The sequence below is a fragment of the Pinus tabuliformis genome, chromosome 8 (genome assembly GCF_031772625.1).
Source record: "Pinus tabuliformis cultivar Carrire ecotype Pingquan chromosome 8, CPIR1, whole genome shotgun sequence".
Taxonomy (NCBI): Eukaryota; Viridiplantae; Streptophyta; class Pinopsida; order Pinales; family Pinaceae; genus Pinus; species Pinus tabuliformis.
Genome location: NC_142294.1, coordinates 1,856,887,341 through 1,856,907,445, shown reverse-complemented (window position 1 = coordinate 1,856,907,445; position 20,105 = coordinate 1,856,887,341). Strand labels below are relative to the sequence as shown.

Here is a 20,105-nt window from a genome sequence, read left to right as displayed (position 1 = left end):
TAACAACTATTGTTTCTTCAACAATTTCACTAAGTCCTTTGAGAGAATTAACAACTTCATCTACTTGAAGAAAATAAGCATCAACATCTTCTTCATTATTCATTTTCAAATTGTTTTCGATAGATTTGAAGCTTTGCCTTCTTTACTTTGTCATCTCCTTCATAGTTGCTTAGAAGCTTGTGTTAATTTTTAGGGCTTGATTGTTCTTTGTTGAAGATAATTGCATTTTCAAAACTTTTCATCATTTACAAATTACATTCTCCCCATTACCTCGTATCATCATTAGCAATTATGTAGAGAGAACAATAACATCAACAATGCAACGAAACAATAAAGAACAACAAAAGAAAAGCATGCACAATAGAGACACTGAGATTTAGGTCAGAGACCAGGGCAAAACCCCACAAGGGGGAAAACCCAACCAAATTATTTTTCTATTAGATATTCATCAGTTGTTCAGTTGAGATACAAAGTACATCCATAATGAGATACATCAATCACATCAGGGCTCCTAGGGCTAATCCAGGTCAGTTCATAACTTCGTTTGTGAATTGAACGATTTGACCTCTGATAATCAAATGAGTCCAAGAGAGCTGCTACCATATCACTGTTATCTGTCTCTGTCAAGTATAAGATCACTATATGCATCATAGCCATGAGAGCACAACCATGTACATCATGGTCATACAAACCTGCCATACTGTCATATATACTATCTCAACTGACATAGAGGCTGTTAATTTTAGGTATGTTCTATTATGCTTAGAGCAATTTATTTCAATTTTCACAGTTAGCTCAATATCTTTCCCAGATTAGCAATCACATCAGCATAATAGTAAATTGCAGATAGAACATAAACATAAATCACAGAAGAATAGGACACAAGATGTGGCGCTAGCCAGGGACAAACCCCAATGTGGGGAAACCCTTGATCAATTCTTCTTATATGTTCTTCAATAGTTCAACAGAGAGAGAGAAATAGTACATATACAACAGAAGTCAACACTTTGACTTATCTAAATAAGAGCATAGCTCATCTCTAAGAAGATGATACATGAGGTAGCTGAACTCAGTTGAAGACATGTTGTTTCAACTGATTCTCCAAGGTGACTCCATCACCTATCATTGTGCTGCACCTCATCATCATGCAGCACTTCACTGTGCTGCACCCGTCATCACTATATTGCATCTCATCATGCTTCATTAATCATGACTGTACCCATCACTGTACTGCATCATGTACCATGTTGTCCCATGTACCATTGCTGCACCAATCAACACTGACCTACGCCATGCTGCACCATTACTTCTGTCACGCTGCCATACTGCTTTAGTCATGCTGCGACACTACCTTAGTTGTTGGCTATGGCCTATGGCCTATGGCCTAGCCCAGCAGCAAGATAGACTATGATCCACAGTCTTAGGATACACACAATGCTGTCATCAATATGTACACCGCTGATCTGTGTGTTAGGAGCTTCTACTCATCAAAGGTATGGGGAGCAGTTCCTTTGTCTAAACTACTGATAAGAACCTTTTGTGACAACACATAGGATCTCCTCATTTGAAGAGACCTCTCCTTTCAGCGTGGCTGGTCTTTAGGACAACGGACAAGATGTGCACCTAAAACGCAACGTCTCTTTCTTACATCGGATAGGAGGTGTAGAAGACTGTGTTTGTTGCTATTCCTTACTGTGACTGGTTAGGGAACCCATGTGATAACAACCCTCAAACAGTCACCTAAAACATCCCTCAATGACTGCGACCTTATCAAGGAAGGGTCTCCTCCATTCGTGTCGTTGTTCTGGGCCCAAGAAGCCTCCATGCTACCCCTATTTTAGTTAGGCAAGGCCTGCGGCCTACCACAGGGACTTGCTGTCACCTATAGCCAACCAAAATAGTGTCACCCTTACCTTGAAGCTGCCCATAAACAGTCCGCAATTCTCCTTACCTAACTCGGCCTCCCTGTATCATGGAACAACCCTCCACGCAAGCTGAAACAACCTTCCCTTGTCTCGGCCTTGTAGACATTGATGTTGGTTCTACTTCAGCATCAATGTCTACAACCAACCCTGTAGCTGCCTCATCATTTTTTGTTCCTAGAACCACGCCTGGTTCACAACCATCTATCACTTCAATGCTTAAAAAAACTGAGAAAGAACAAGTTGACAAGTTGTTGGGCAAGTTTCTCCTTTGGAGTGATATTCCTTTCAGTGTTGCAAGGAATAATCCATTTTTCCAGCCTGTTGTTGATGTTATTGCAACTGTTGGCCCAAGGTACAAAATCCCTTCTTATAATGACTTTAGAGGCCGCATTCTTCAAGATGAAAAGGTTCACTACACCAAAAGATTGGAGGAGTTTAGGGCATCATGGGCACAAACATGATGCACTGTGATGTCAGATGGTTGGATGGACCAAAAGGGAAGAACCCATATAAACTTCTTGGTTAGTTGTCCCAAGGGGACTGTTTATGAAATCTGTTGATGCATCTTCACATATCAAAGATGCAAAAACTTTGTGATTTGCTGGATGTGTTTATTTTGGAGGTGGGTGCAGAACATGTTGTCTAAGTCATAACGGACAATACTGCAAATTATGTTGCTATTGGCAGGATGCTTATGGAGAGACATCCTACTTTATTTTGGACACCTTGTGCTGCACATTGTATTGATTTGATGTTGGAGGACATAGGAAAAATTTCCTTTGTCAAAGATATTGTTGACTCATCAAAAAGCATTACAAAATTTATATATAATCATACATCTGTGCTTAGCTTGATGAGAAAATTCACCAACAACAAGGAGTTGGTGCGCCCCGCCATTACACGGTTTGCCACCAGTTTCATATCTCTTCAATCCCTCTTGAATTCTATGTGGGATGTGAAGAGAATGTTTCTTTCAGAGGAGTGGCGTGCTTTGACAATGAGCCGCAAACTAGAGGGAGAGGCCATATGCAGATTAGTTTCATACCAGGAAGACTTCTGGGCGGGAGTGCAGGAGGTGTGCACCATTACTGAACCTTTGGTAAAGGTTCTTCAATTAGTTGATGGTGAGAAGCCCGCAATGGGCTATTTGTATGAGGCCATGGACAGGGCCAAAGAATCCATTCGGGCCTACTATGATGATAAGGGAGATGAGGGGTTTCAGAAACAACTCCTCCTATGGGAAGTGATTGATGAACGATGGAACAACACACTCCATCGTCCCATTCATGCTGCAGGGATCTACCTGAACCCCGCATTTTCTTACCCATGTGGGTTCGTATTTGATGCTGAGATCATGGATGGATTCTTAACCTATGTTTAGAGGATGGTGCGATCTCCAGCAGAACATGCAGAAATCTCCAAAGAAATGGAGATATACAGGATGGCAGGTGGCACATTTGGCTTTGAGATGGTTGTGACTGATAGGACAACTAAAATGCCAGGTATTTTTTAGTTTGTTTCAAATTTCATTGTCTCTTCAAGTTCATAACTTCATACTTTGCTTCAACTCTCAAATTTCACTTTTTTTCTTATGTTTATTTAAAATTTTATATGTAATTTTGTTGTAGATGCATGGTGGAGAATCTATGGTGCCAGGGTACCCCATTTGCAAAAGCTTGCCATTCGAATCCTCAACCAAACATGCAGCTCCTCAAGATGCGAGTGCAACTGGAGTGTATTTGAAAAAATACACAACAAGAAGCGCAACAGGGTAAACTTAAAATTTAAAATATTGCAAATTTCCAAATAATTTTTGAATTCATTAAACAATATTTTTTTTATAATTATTATATTATGATCTTTGTTCAGGTTGGAGTCCCAACGACTTAATGACATGGTCTACGTCTACTACAATCTTCAATTGTGGGTGAGGCAACTTGAGAGGATACCTGATGTGGAGGCCATCTCATTGGATGGGATTGACACCACTGCTGCATGGAGGGTTGAGACCGAGAGGCCTCTCATGGAGTCTGCCAATGATTGGTTAGAGCAGGAGGTAGTGGAAGGCGTAGAGGGGGAGGAGGAGGAGGAGGAGGAGCAACAGGAGGAGGAGGTGACACCACCTACCCGGGCTACCCCTGCCACCAGTAGAGGACATGGTCTACCTCCTCTAGCTCCTACTTCTTCAGGTTCTAGAGCACAATAGAGTCCACTACCAACTCCACTGGCATCTACATCTAGAGGGAAAGGGAAAGCTATTGCATTTTTTCGCAAGAGGGGCAGAGGAAATCAGTAGTATTAGACTTTAGTTATTTGGTTCATTTCATTGTATATGACATTATGACTCATGATATGAGATACATTATTATATTTTTTGTTGATATTTTGAGGCTGAGTTGGGACTCAGGAGTCGAGACTTACTATTCAGGACACGATTCACTGTTATGTGTGATGTAGCACTAGAAATGATATTACACATCTTATATATTAGTTCTTTTATCATATTTATGTGTCAATGTATTTATTTTATGTTGTAGATGCTTTAGATATTAAAAAATTTGAAAAAAATGAATATTTTTGTATTTACAATTTTTTTCCCGATTTTTACGATTTTTTCGCAATTATTTCCCTCGCCGATATTATCCCGATAACGATTTTGGCAATATTGGTGAAGATCTCTGCTCTTATTTTGGCAAGTCAAAAGTGTTAACTTCTGATGTATATGTATTATCTCTCTCTGCTGAACAATTGAAGAATATAAGAAGAATTGATCAAGGGTTTCCCCACATTGGGGTTTGTCCTTGGCTGGCGCCACATCGTGTGTCCTCTTGTCTTGGCTTGTTTTTTGCAATGTATGTTTATGTTCTATTTGCACTTTACTATCATGCTGATGTGATTACTAATCTGAATATTGTCATTGGGCTAATATGAAAAATTGAAGTAAGTTGCACTAAGCATAGAACATACCTAAAATTAACACTCTGTGATGCCATATGATGCCTCGGTGTATAGAGTAGATATGCCACACAGAGCGATGTCACTGCAAATAGTATAGTGATGCTAGAGTGTGTGATGACAAAGTATGCAATGTTAGAGTATGTGCGATTCACTATGTATAGAGCGATGCCACTGTGCGATGCTATTGTATACATTTGATGCCAGGATGCCACCGTAATAGATGTAATGACTTGTATATATTCACGTGCGATGTCGTGCGATCCTCAGAGCGAACCACTGTAACGGTTCTCAGAGCGAACCACTGTAACGGTTCTCAGAGCGAGGCATTGTAATGATGTCACATAGTCATGTATGTGAGCCATATAATGATGTATGCAAACCATGCAGACCATAAATATCATGTGCGAGCCAATAAAGAAAAGCGAGCCACTAATTAATACAAGCCTCCACAGAGTATAGTGCGAGAGTGCGAGCTTGCCACAAAGGCATACGAACAACAGAGAGTAAGATAGCGAACCATAGGAAAATAGTCAACGAGCCTTTACATAATGCGAGCCAAACGAACCTCAGAGATTAACAAGCCATCAAACAAATATGATCCATATAGAGATTAGAGAATGATCGTGATCGATGCTTTTGAATGAATTTTGAGGTTCTCCTTTTATACAATTCGATGGAGGTTAAATGTGAACCTTTTATGATCTTTGGCAGGAAACATAAAATTTGAATTAATATATTTTTCCAAATAATCAAATTAATAATAATATTTCTCTTTTATCCAATAGAAATTTTCCTTTGTCCAGTTTGGATTCTTCTTTGGGGCTTTTGATGGGGCAGTTGGGATCCTATGGGAAATTCGTCCCATAGTTGCCCAAATTTCAACAGCTTGTCCCACATCTCTTTAGCTGATTCACACTACATAGCTTTAACAAATTTTGAATTTGGCAAGCCACCTAAAATGGAATTCATAGCTTTTGCATTGGAGACATAAGCCTTTTCCCATCTTGATCAATTGGAGGAGAAGATGGAACCTTATATCCATCTAGAACAGACTGCCAAACTTCAACACCTAGAGACATCAAGAGAGTTTTCATTCTTATCTTCCAAAAGGCATAATTTGTTCCATCAAACACAGGAATTTTGATTGAGCCTTCTCAACTGGCCATGGTCCCTGTAAGATCTTCTTCCAACTGTTAAACTGTTCTTGAAGAAGCCTACTCTGATACCAATTGTTGGAAATACATAGTGATACTGAGAGAGGGGGGGAGGAGGGAGCATAGTTTTAAATTATTTTTACTTAAAACAGAAATCACATCTCATAATCTACCATCAACACAGTGCATGAACATGGAGATTAAAGTGAAAAACCAATCTTCGAGAAAAACACTTGAATGTTTTTCTAACAGTCTTGAATATATTACAATGTTACAGGAAACTATCTTTGAAGACACTAATCCTCTATAAGCACCAACTTACAATATTGCAGACTCCAACCTGTCAAGAAAATGAGGACACCAATCCTCTGTAAGCACCAACAGGCTCCAACCTGTCAAATAGATGATAACACCGATCTTCTGCAACTCAACTCAGCTTAGTATTTAGCTGCTCACTGTTCAAGAGTCAATGTTTAGGCTTATTATCTGTTCAAGAAGGTCTGCCCTCCTGGCAGCTTGTACCCAACACTTCTCCCTTTTTCTTCACTACTTGACCTGCGGCCTAGTCAGACTAGGACTCGGCCTTCTTAAAGGTTTCAGGTGCACTCTCAACCAGGACTCGACCTCCTCAAAATATTCAGGTGCACTGTATACCTCAACTAGAACTCGGCCTACGGCTAGTTTCCCAAAAACATACTGAAAACTTTCCCCAAAAGTTGTACCAAAAAAAGCCTCCTACAGCTCGGGTAGGGGCACACTTTCCTCTTCCTGACTTCTTTTCCCGGTTCTTCTCCTCTTCCTCTTGTTTCACAAGGTGTGAACGCTTGTTCTGCTGCTCTCATCCTTCACTAACGACTCCAAGATCAGATCTGAGTTACTCCCGGGTGATGGCTAATCTCCTCCTCATGACGCCTATTTATAGTGATTTGCACACCTACATTGGGGCTGACTTGTGGGACAACTTGTGCACTGGAAAGATATATAATACATATATGAATGTATTCAAAAGTTCATTTCTCCTCAACTGTGAGGAGTTAGAAGGCGTGCCACCTATCACACGAAAGGTCTCAAAAAATGCTAGCTGATTATGTAACTTTCCCTTCCATTAGGACGAACCATTTTCAACAAGATTGCTTGATGATGTGGTGAAAAATGGTGCTTTAGTGCATTGCTGTGAGTAGTTGGTAGAGCTTTGGCATAAGATATTTGGCCACTTATCATATGGATTATTATCGCTCTTGAAGGACATAGTAAATTTCAAGATTCAAAAGCCACGATTGTGCAGTTGACAGGCACACAAAGATTGCTTTTCCAAGTAGTGAACACAAATCAAGGGAGATTCTTGATTTGATGCATTTAGATGTATGTGGACCTATGTCATCAACTTCTTTGACAGATAACATTTATTATGTTTCATTTATTGATGATTTCTCTAGAAATCCTTGGATTTACCAAGGATGAAGTCTTTAGTAAGTTTCAAGAATTTAGAGCTTTCATGGAGAAATAGACAAGTAAAAAGATCAAAATGTTGATGTCTAACAATGGAGGAGAGTACACCCCAAAGGAATTTGATCATTTTGCAGGGAAGCGAAATCAAGAGGTAATTGACAGTGTCTTAAAACCCTGATGGCCATTGCTGTGTCTGGGCTAGATTCTCTCGGCTTGACAAGGACCTGTCCATCCTGGAAATAGACTACATAACCGTTGTCCTCCATCATTGATATTGAGAGCAAGTTTTTCTTCAGTCCTAGTAACATATAGCACGTCCTTTACCTCCAACGAACTTCCGGACTTGAGCTGGAACTCGAGTGCAAAAACAGATGCAGTTAAAATACAACTATTGAAATAATCTCTGGTGTATTTTTTGTAGTGATAAACAGAGATTGTTCTCAGTTGGCTAGATATTCTTGACATCAGTACTGAGATTTTACATCTTATTGGCATGACTTTCTTTTGAATGACCTTGATTTCTGGTGAAATATTGCACATTTGTTCGACAGGTATATACGTCATCCAGGATATTCTGGGTTTTTCATTTGGGCAGTTGGAACTCAAGTGATGCTTTGTAACCCATTGTTCACAATTGGCTATGCACTTGTTACTTGGCGTTTCTTTGAAAACCGAATTAGGTATCCGTACACATTTCAGTTATTTCTGAATATTCAGTTTATTTCTGTATCTTTCTAGCTCGAGCAAATCTGTGATTTTACCTTTAATTAGATGGAACTGCTATTTTGTTTCAATTGTGATAACTAATGAGAGTTTCTGCCTGTCCTTGACCTTGCTGGAAAAAGATACGAGGAATTCTTCTTGCGACAGTTCTTTGGTCACCAATATGTAGAGTATGCAAAGAAAGTACCTTCTGGAATACCTTTTATAAAGTGAATCTTTCTGGAACTTGTGAGTAATGCATGGATCCCTCGTTATATATATATCTTCAGAATTTTCTCATCTTGGATTTCTTACATCAGGTGTTGAAAATATCATAGATATGGAATCCACTACTTCTGGACACTTCCAGTTGTTATGAACTTAGAAAACTAACAATCTGGGTTGTTGGTGGTTGTAGGGGATGAAAAAAACTGGACTTTGAGAAGTGGTTTTGAGGCTGAACCTGAATGAGCAGATACCCAGGTTCTTTTTGATATACATGGTTTGCCAAGCATAGAAGGGAACATATCTGGCTTATGTTCTGCTGAGGTGACAACGAGGTGTCTCCGTTAACAAGTAGATTGTGAACTGTGTCACCTGTGCAAATTAAACAGTGGACGCTGTTGGACTCCAGATCACTGCCCCTGGTTGGCAGTTGCAACCAACTAAGAAATGAAATCAAACAAATTTTGCCATTATGATAAGCTTGGGAATGGTTCCTCAATTTGTTTACACTCATTTTCTTGTAGCAGTATTGGAAGGAATAAATCTGAAAGGTGACGTGCTGTTAATATTTTAGTGTAGAATGCTTGATTGTCTCTTGACTTTTAAGTATATATATACCAAAACCCTAGGTGTCACCATTCCTGGTTGAGAAGAAGAGTACTGATCAAATAGACACAATGGAAACAGAGAATTCAGATAGACTGCAAATGATTTGAGGAATTTAATTTTTACGGGTCAGTTCTAAATGGGTTAGTGAATCCATGGTATGCCACAATATATTATAATGAACTCTCTGACTTGGGACCTGCCATACGTTCCAGATTACAGTTTCAAGTCCTTGCAATCTATTTTGAATGTCGAAAGACAATCTGGTCCTGGTCACAGTTGAATAGAGCTCAAGGAGCTGTATGGAAAGTTTGAAATCTTTGGGCAGTTGCTAATCGCGAGCATTCGTTAACCATGAGTCTATGTGAAATAACACAGCAATGGATATGCATTCAAGTTGTATAGATAATTTCTTCTCACTTTTTTTCAGTTGCCATTTTTAGAATTATACAACTCATCATTTTATATCTCATTTAAGACTTAAGCTTGAAGTGCATGCCTTCCCTGACTTCTTTTGTCCTCATCAACATTACTTCCCAACCTCTCTGATTTGTTCCTCTGTGCTAACCTTTATTGTTCCGCTTCCCACCATGTGGCCTCTGTGAGCCCTTTATGGCTCAGTCTGGGCCCAGGGACAGCATTTGATCCAAAATTAACTCTGGTCATCCATTTCCCGGTCATCAGGAGAACATTTTATGGTGATCAGGAGAGTAGTGGTTCCCTCGAATAGACCCTGAAAATTCGATCTCCTAGATCTCTACAGGCTATTGAGAGTATTGGTGAAAATCTTGTGGACTTTATGTTTATGAAAGTGAAGCTATTTGAGATAACTGACAAGTATAAACAAACACATAATGCTGGGTTATTTTGTTAGTCATATACTACTGGAGGGCACTCATTGGGGCATTTTGTTAGTCACATACTTGTGTTGAATGTTATCAGCATAGATTCATCTTAAATACGGATCTAACATGAGTCGAGAGGGATCCAATTTTTTCATGTGCAATTTTTTTTATGAGTCGACATTATTTAAATGTTTTGTTTAGTTATTTAATTTTTTTAATTTTAAAATTTTTAAAATTTTTTATTTTGACCTAGATGAGCAAAATTTGAACTTTGATGATGGACGGACAACGTTACACATCCTACTGGGCTGTAGAATAAGCCTCTCGGCTCAATCATCCAAGAAATCATGAGAAATATCAGAAATAATGAACATTTTCTCAGCTCAATCATCCAAGAAATCATGAGAAATATCAGAAATAATGAACATTTTCTGTTGATTAGGAGAGTAGTGGTTCAAGGATCTCCACAGGATATTGAGAGTATTTGTGAAAATCATGTGGACTTTGTGTTTCTGAAAATGAAGTTATTTGTGATAAGTATAAACAAACACATAACGGTAGGTTATTTTGTTAGTCGCATACTACTCTAGGGCAATCATTAGGGCATTTTGTTATACACATACTTGTGTTTGAATGTTATCAACAAAGAAATCGTGAGAAATAACAAATGACGAATGTTTAGTAATTAAGATGCAAGACACAAGATGTGAGGATACCTTACTATCCTCCTAAACCTAATAAGCACCATACTAAGCACTATACTGCTCAATGAACTAACCAATCCTAAACATAATAAGCACCATACTAAGCACTATACTGCTCAATGAACTAACCAACAAAAAAGGCGGTATGAATATAAATGATAGTCTCCCTACATTTGAAAAAATTGTCATTCTAAAATAGAGTGTATATGGAGTCAATATCTTGATGTATCATTCTAAAATAGTGTATGGAATTAATATCTTATTGGTGAACACAAGATAGGAAGTTTCATCCAAAACAATTGTAAGTGAAGTGTCCTCATCAAACTGAATTTGGAATGGATTCATCCGTATGCCAGCAAAATTATACCCAATTTGGAATGGATTCATCCGTATGCAAGCAAAATTATTGTTCATACCTTTGAAGATGTAAGTGTTGGGTTTTATCAACAATCGAGTATTAAGTGAAAGTATTAAATATATAGAATTCTCTAAACTTTGCTTTGAGGATAAGCATTCTCTAAACTATGCTTTGAGGATAAATCATATTTGTAGAGGTTGGGGGATTTAAGATACTTGATGTGTTTTTTATATTTTCTTTGACAAAATGCAAGGGTATTAATGTGAGAAAGAGAGTGTTAAATCCTTTGAATCTAAAGATATTGAGAATCCAACCCATGGATTATACGTGACTTCTCTTGATTTTTTTTTTTTTTTTTTTTTTTAACCACATGGTGAATCGGTAACTATCAAGTTTAATCCACGGGAGACCCAGGATCAAACCTCATTGCTGCCACTATAACACCAAGAGCTTGAAGTAAAATCAAGATGTTAAGGACTCCCCTAAAGAGAAAAATTAGTTTTTCTCGAGAAAGTAAGTGCTTCTCATCCCTTTGCACTTGATAATATTTAACTTCCCAAGGTGAATACACTTTTAAAGTTCCTCCATACTATTCGACCAACTTCATGATCACTTTAAGTTCCATGTACCTACATCATGCATTGACTTTTTCCATATAGAAGGCATCATATCTCCTATTTCACCCCCACAAATTTATTTCAATTGTGAAAATGTAAGGCTGAATACACAACCAAATTCATTAACTACACTAACAAGTCTTCTCAATTTCTTATCATAAGCGCCTCTTAAACTTGAGTACGTGAAAGGAATAGATAACATGAGAGAAATCCCATTTTGCATCCCCACAATACTTGAAATTGGTTTGTGTCAATTAGACATTCCCTTACCATGGTATTCAATTTAGTGGACATTATTATTAAGTTTCAATAAAGTTTCTTGAAATTGGTTTGTGTCATTTAGACATTTCCTTACCATGGTATTCAATTTAGTGGACATTATTATTAAGTTTCAATAAAGTTTTCACATGAGTTACCTTTTGTAGTTATTTTGTAGGGATTTGAAATTTTCAGGATGATGGAAATTATATTAGGGATGATCATTGAAGATTGAAGATGCATTTGATTGGTTTTACTTATACTTTATATTTATGGTTTCAATGAATTTTTTATTTTTTTTATGCATTCAAATACATTTTTTTGTATATGCTTATTTAAAATTAAAGATGATTTTAATAATATGAAAAAGATCATCTATGATTAATTAGTATTTAATTTAATTAAGTAATAATTTAAATCTCCTTTTGTTTCTCTCTCTCTCATATATATATATATATATAAAGAAAGTTGGCAGGATTCCCTATTTTTTTCTAAAACATCTAAATGGAAGATAGTGACAACCAACATCTGCAAGAGTCGTTAATAACCCTGATGGATTGAGTTGAGTTGGAACCTGCAATTTCTTGATTGGTAACATGCCTTTGGTAGATGTTCCAATTGATTGAACTACCCCTTGAGATTATAATAAGTATACAGGAAACAATTACAATCATTTCCCATATTTTTATGATTATATAAATATTCTTTTATTTGATACAACTGACATTGAGGTAATGCCTAATAATAGGTGAAGTGAAAAGTCACTTTAAAATAAAAATGTTTACTTAAGACTCTAATAGGATGGTTTTGATGACATTTCTTAGGTATGTCAAGTGATTAGTTTTGATGACATTTCTTAGGTATGTCAAGTGATTATATTTGATGTTTTAGGATATGTTTCACATTTCTTTGTTGCAATAGAGTCATCTTGAATGTTCAATGGTGACAAATATAGACATTGCTATATTTTTTTCATGGTTTTAAATAAAGGTGCCATCTTACCTCCCAAATTGCCACATCATTGTCCAGCTTAACATTAGGCAAGTTGATATGAGGATATTAATTGTAATATTGTAGTCAAACAAGGTTATCCTTTATCTCCTATCCTTTTCGGAGTTTGCATTGATGATTTGTAGAATTACTTAGAAGATATTGAGTGCAAAAGCAAAAACCTTCAATACTATATCATTCTTCTATTTTTACGTGATGTTATTATCTTCTTGGCCAAGCATCATGTGAACCTTGAGAAACAATAGAGTGTCCTTCAAGAATTTGGTAATAGTTTCATTTTGACAATAAGCATTGATAAAACCAAAATAATAGTCTTAAATCCCCAAAAAAGTCATCAAATTTTGAAATTTCTTTCAATAATCATGTTGGACATCAAATATGCTAAGGGTTGGTGTCGACGAATGTGAATAGCCACGGAAGTCCAAGAGACCTCTTGAATATGAAACCAAGGGTCACACAATGTATTTATATGTACATCCTTGTGAATAAATTTGTATTCCACAATTTAAGAGGCACTTGTGATCTGTTAATGGTAGTCACAATCACTTGCAAATTATCCAACTACCTTCTTGTCACCAACTCTAAGTTGTTTTTTGATGGAGGGTTATTGCATTGATTTAAATAGCGATGCATGTCCAACACAACACTTTCACCCGTTAGCGGGGAAGTTTCTACCTAATTATATGGTCACCAAATTATTTTTTTGTTTCGAATTCAACAACAACATAACTTGAAGACCTCAGATCTAATCTGGCAGTGTTCAATGAAAGAAGAAAGACATGCTTGACGACTTTGCTAGACTTTTGGAAATTGCAGCAATGGACTCTACAAGTGTTGGTGCTAAGCTATGGAAGCAATGTTGATATGGCTGCTAGATTGCATGTTGTTAAAAAGGAGGTAGACATTTATTAGCCTTGGTGAGAATGTTCATGATCAAGTTATAGCTGCAAAATTGACAACACATGGTTGGACTTGAATATCAAAGAATATTTTAATAAGAGTTGGTGTTGGGTACCCTTGGTGTGATAGTCATAGCTGAGTTGTTGTCCATAGGACACTGATATTATTGAAGGCTATATCTAGCTTATTTTCCATTACTACACCCATTCTTTTGCTCAACTCGAGTTGTTTGAAAAATGGCTAAAATTGGTGGTGCATTAGAGTTACTTAATACCTTAATACATTCCATTGTTGATGGGATGGTAAAAATCAATAATGGCACTCTCTTTGACATCTGAATGATTGAAAAGTGTAACTAGGTTCGGTCTTCATAATGACATGTAATTATGATTCTATGTAATGAGATGTAAATAAGAAAAATAAATTTATTATATTGACTTGCTTCATGGGTTTCATGAGAAAAAGATTTTATTTTTGAGTCAAGACTCCCATTGAGAGTCTTTAGGAATTATTTGTCATCTAGTCATAAAATGATTATTGTCATGTAATGAAGTCATGTTACACTTTGTATAGATTCAAACTTGTCTATGTAAATTATCCTCCAAGACCTTATCACTTATCCTCTTCAAGTCTCCCTACAACGATGGAAGAACATGCTAGAAGAAGTCGGCCTAACCTCTAATGATCATGTCGGCTTAAAGGACATGAGGTGAGGTGTATATAAAGCCTAACTCGGCCTCACTTAGTAAAAATTAACTTGACATGCATTCAGTGAAGAAGTGCGAAGAAGAAGGGCTACAAAGAGAAGTGTGAAGAAGGGATAAGGAGAGTTTCTTCTGGGCAAGCAAAGGAAGTTTCTTTTGGGAATATGAAGGAGGATTCTTCATGGAATAGCGAAGAAGGTTTCTTCTAGGATCAACGAAGAAGAGTTTCTTCTGGGGCAACAAAGGAGGTTTCTTTTGGGGTAGCGAAGAAGGTTTCTTCTGGGGCACCGAAGGAAGGATTCTTCTGGGACACTTGTTCTAGGTAACCGATATAGAGATCTAGAGACCAGATTCTCTATAGAGATCGAGTTTCTCTAGGAGAAGACGAGAAGAATTTGTGTGAAGTATAGAGAATGAGTTTTTTTAGAAGGAGCCAAGGAGAGCAGTTTGAGATCAAGAAGAAAGTCCAGAAAGAAGAGGCAGAACATCAAGGTTAGTGACAATGTTCTTGGGATGATACTAGAGTCAAGGGTCTTTGTCATGGTCTTGGTACTCATCAATTGGATCTAGAAGAAGAATTTTGATAGGGTTTTCCTCTCAAGAGGTGAGAGGTTTTGGCCTTGGTTGACAAGCCTATATATTGTGTCACTTGCCTTTTATTATGCATATTGGTAATTGTCTTGATGAAAATAACACAATAATAACACAACGAAGAAAATACTATAAGCTAAGAAGTAAAAGTATATCACAAGCAATTATCAAGCAGAGAAATCTTTTAACTATTCATGCCCTAGATTTCTCAACATGGTATTAGAGCTTAGGTGCTAAAGACAAGAAGGGGCATTCAATCAAGAAGACATCAAGTAGTGATCGTAGCAGATTCAAGGGAAACTAAGGTCAAGATCTTCAAAACCCTAGATCGAAGAAATCTACACGAGCAAAAATCTTGAAACTATCTTCAAAAAAGAAGGAAGACTACTAGAAGAATGGGGTAACTTCACTTCAAGTTTATATGGGAAGAAAAAGACTACTCCATTTCAAGATCTATGGTCACCCTATAAGGTCGAAGAAACCAGACTGAAGGCAAAAGTTGATGTCAGACCAAATGAGCAGAATCAAGCATACATTGCTATGGTAAGAAGGAAAGGGAAATTTTGGAAGTTCGGTCCTCAAAAGAAAAAGAAGAACATGGATAAGGTAAAATGCTATGGATGTCAAGAACTTGGGCACTATATAAGAGATTGTCCTAAACGTAGTAAGGATAAGAGGGATAGGGAAGAAGCCCACATTACTGAAGAAGTGAAAGAGCCTGAGACAAATAAGTGTAAGAATGAAGAAGTAAAAGATCTCTACTATGACTGAGATGATCTTCTTCACTAGAAGGTACTTTTCACTTGTAATTTATAGATAGGAAGCAATGTAAATAAGATAGGATGCATCAGATTAGAAAATAGCATCATGATAAAAGCATTAGAAGTAAGAGCTCTTGACATGGGAAGCAAAAAGAATGTCTGGAATAAATTCTATTGAATAAGTGCTCTTGGAAACCTCATTGAAATCTCAAGCAATACTTATAGAAAGAAGTAGAGGTCATCATCGACTGAGATCATCATACTATAGTCAAACATCTGCCAGGTGAGGATATGAAAGATCCTCAAGTTTCTCTGATGGAATCCTTATCAAAGGATTCACCGATTTAGAAAGGAAGCAAGAGTTTCATCAGGAATTCCAACTTGTGGGATTCAAGGGATGATGGTATGATGACATAGCAGGAAAGCAAGTCTAAAGGATAAAGTTCTTTCGTTCAAATGAAGCTGCTACAGGAAGTTTGGATGACCGAAAGGAAAGATGAGGTATGTATGCTTACATAGATTATTATGAAAGTCATGTCATATGGTTGCAGATAATATGGATCACTATTTCCATCTTGGGAAATATGATCAAAAGAAGAAAGGATCTCCTCCTCTGAAAGATTGCAGAAAATCATAAGTCACACTAGATGAAATCAACATAATATGTTCTCATATGAATCATGAGGAAGCTGACTACAATTAAGGAACTCTGATTGGAAGCTCCTGGGAATGAAGTGTGTGAAAAGAAAGGAAGAGATCGTAAAATATGCAACAAAGATAGAAGGCATTCAACATCTGAGACCAAGAAGAGTTGACTAGAATATCTCCCAGAAAGATATGAAGACTCTGATAGGATTTAGAAAAATATGGAGACCCTTGACAATGGATATCTTTGGGAAATGTGTCAATCTGCATGCAAGATGTTGATACCTACTGGAAGATGTCATCACAAAGGTAATTTTGATTTAACTTTTCATCTCTGATTTTTGAACTAATATCTAGATGGGCTTATGTAGGACTGCCAAAGGGAAGATCTATGGATGACTTCCAGGAAAACCATATTGAAGGATGTAAGATCCTTCCGGAAAATATGGCATGAAAGAAAGCAGAATGACATGAAGCAAAGCCAGATGGAAAACTGATGAATCACTTTTTGATGAAATGAAGACATGACTAACTCATGGATGAAACGGATTGATGGTTTGTGCCCTATGAAGATGTCCCCAAAATATGAAGACTCCATGACAAAATAAATTGATGCCATCGAAGAAGAGAGGAGTTCTTCAAGCAGCTGGTTTGTTCACATGAGGAGCTACTGTAGGTCCCTAGTTAAGAGGGAGCCTAAAAAAGAAGTTTCTTACTTGGAAGAAACTTGGAAATTTCTAAGCCAAGAGGGAGCTTAGGGACATTCATTTTTGGTAGGAATGAGTAGATTCCTTTGTTGGAATATGTCCTCCCTATTTGAGAGGGAGAGATAGACATGTCACTTTGGTCTTCACCTCGGAAGACATAATGGAGGATTGGGTAATCATTTGGCATCTGGTGCTCTTTGAGGATGAGATAGGGCATCCAACATAAGAGTAGTCATGAAGGATCGCTATTCTTTGAGGACTGGGGAGTCGAAGATAAGAATAGTTCTCATGGAACATACCCTGAGTACCCAAGTAGAGAATGTTCTGAGAGAGACAATGATGAGAGTGTCTATAAATCATTGGTCTTGCTAGCATTGAGCTCAGATCTTGTGGAGATAAGGAGTTGTTAGTGAAGGCCTTTATATGGAACGATGCTGGTTGATATGATGTTATACAAATGAGTTACCAATTCGAATTCTTCTTATGAGAAATTATTCAGATTGAGAAAGTCCAAGTACCATTATGAATACCTCCCTATTTAAGAGGGAGTGTTGAAAAGTGTAACTAGGTTCGGTCTTCATAATGACATGTAATTATGATTTTATGTAATGATATGTAAAGAAGAAAAATAAATTTATTATATTGACTTACTTCATCGGTTTCATGAGCAAGATATTCTATTTTTTAGTCAAGACTCCCATTGAGAGTCTTTAGGAATTATTTGTCATCCAGTCATAAAATGATAGTCATGTAATGAAGTCATGTTACACTTTGTATAGAATCAAACTTGTCTATGTAAATTATCCTCCAAGACCTTGTCACTTATCCTCTTCAAGTCGAACTAAAACGATGGAAGAACATGCAAGAAGAAGTCGACCTAAAGGACATGAGATGAGGTGTATATAAAGCCTAACTCGGCCTCACTTAGAAAAAAGTAACTCGATATGCATTTGGAGAAGAAGTGCGAAGAAGAAGGGCTAGAAAGAGAATTGCGAAGAAATGATAATCTGGGCAAACAAAGGAAGTTTCTTCTAGGCAAGCGAAGGAGGATTCTTCTGGGAATAGTGAAGAAGGTTTCTTCTGGGATCAACGAAGAAGAGTTTCTTTTGGGGCAACAAAGGAGGTTTATTCTGGGGCAGCGAAGAAGGTTTCTTCTGGGGCAGTGAAGGAAGGATTTTTCTGGGACACTTGTTATGAGTAACCGAGATAGAGATCTAGAGACTGAGATTCTCTAGAGGAAGCCAATGAGATTATAAAGACCAAGTTTCTCTAGGAGAAGACAAGAAGAAGCAATCTGAAGTATAGAGTCTGAGTTTCTCTAGAAGGAGACGAGGAGAGAAGTTCGACATCAAGAATAAAGTCAAAAAGGGAAGAGGCAGAGCATCAAGTGATCTGAAATCACCCGTAAATGATCTCAGAGAATTAATGAAGGTATTACAGACTCAATTGTTGGGATGTGCCTATGTTATTTTATGCAACGGATCGATAAGATTGCGAAATACACAGACATTGAAGCAGTCAAAGAAACATAGTAAGCAAATACATAAATACAACAAGTTTAATAAGGAGTTCACCTAATCCTCCTGGGCTACGTCTCCTGGTCCAGCCTTCAGTGGTGGTCTTTCTATTGTGTCTTAAAAAGCAGAGTTTTTACAATAATGAGCTCAATTTGAGTCTCACTTAACAGATGATGATCAGTAGGATTGTACTTGGATCCCCCAAGTCTCTAGAGTACACAGACTCCCCTTATTGAATCTCGACCTCAACTGGTCTCAGTGGTATGAGTCCAATCTGGTACTCAATACCTGACAGGTATACACATAAGAGTTTGCTTTAATCTCTCAAGCCTTCTCTGGAGTTCACAGACTCTCGGACTCTCTCTGTCTCTATCTGGCTCGATGCTGCCTTTGCTCTGCAGGTCAGCTCGGCTTCTCTGTTCTCTGCAATTCACTTCTCTCTTGCCTCTCAGCTTTCTGCTTCTCTCTTTTTGCCTGCCTTTACTCTCTGTCCGTTCTTGACTTAAAGCCAATCCGCTTCCTCACTGTTCGTTTCCGCTTCCCGACTCTCTGGAACTCCTACCTCTGTTCGCTTGAATTCCCTTGCTCTGCGTCATCATCACTGTGTAACGCTTCACAGAGAGGTGGCCACCTGTTTCCTCACGAACTGAGCGTCAGTTCTCTTTGAACGGTCATTATTTCCATTGCTCCAAGATTTCCCGCAAAACTGATTCCTCTGCCAACTCATCGGTCATGCCGGACCTCAAATCTTATGTGACTCAGCCTATTTCCCTGTCGAATCTGGTCATCCGTCGGATCATTTCTCCGCCGTTGATCTGGGGCCTCCAGATCCTATGGTCTCCATCCATATCAGGCAGGTAAGTAGCATGACTTTTACCCGTCCGATGTGAGCGGTTTTCTCTCTCATCCGTCGGACACGTGTCACCCAGTGTATGGTATCGGGCGAGACTCGATCGAACCCGCTTACGGCTTGAAGCCCTTCCGATATCCTGCCGGTTTTTAGTGCGGGACCCGCCTTTTGACAGAATCGGCGATTTCCGTATGGTTTTATGCTTTTCTCGGGACCGAGCGATAAGGGGCTTTCCTTCACTGAGGGGAATGCCCTACGATACGCGATTAGCTAAAGCGTCATATCAGAAACTACCCCTGTTTCTGGATTTGACCTCCCGTTTATCAATTTGTGCCAATGCGCGGTTACCATGGGCCAACGGTCTGCACACTTTGATTGAGGGTCCTCGTTGCTCCGTGCTGATCACAAATTGCCATTGTTTAGAGGTTATTTCTGATAAGCTCGACATCCATAAGGCTTTGAAACTTCGGCATGAGTTTTTATAGAGTTCAGGAAATTTTAAGAGTGTTTAAGGATCTGATTCGGATCACAGCCTTCCCACTGAAAAAGCTTTTGGACCACCAAAAGTTGGTTTTCAAGCATCGACTAAGTGAGGGTATAGTTGTCTCACTTGTCCAA

General features: G+C 38.0%; 1 protein-coding gene across 1 annotated transcript in view; it reads left to right on the top strand.

Annotated features, from left to right (window-relative positions):
• The window catches only part of LOC149243707 (protein-S-isoprenylcysteine O-methyltransferase B-like), a 125,518-nt gene extending 116,237 nt beyond the window's left edge, over positions 1–9,281 (top strand). The window contains exons 3-5 of the mRNA XM_089367847.1: positions 8,035–8,166; positions 8,332–8,437; positions 8,607–9,281. Of these exons, the coding sequence (XP_089223973.1) occupies positions 8,035–8,166; positions 8,332–8,422 (223 nt within the window). The 3' untranslated portion in view covers positions 8,423–8,437; positions 8,607–9,281. The remainder of the gene's footprint in view (positions 1–8,034; positions 8,167–8,331; positions 8,438–8,606) is intronic.
• Positions 9,282–20,105: the final 10,824 nt, after the last annotated feature.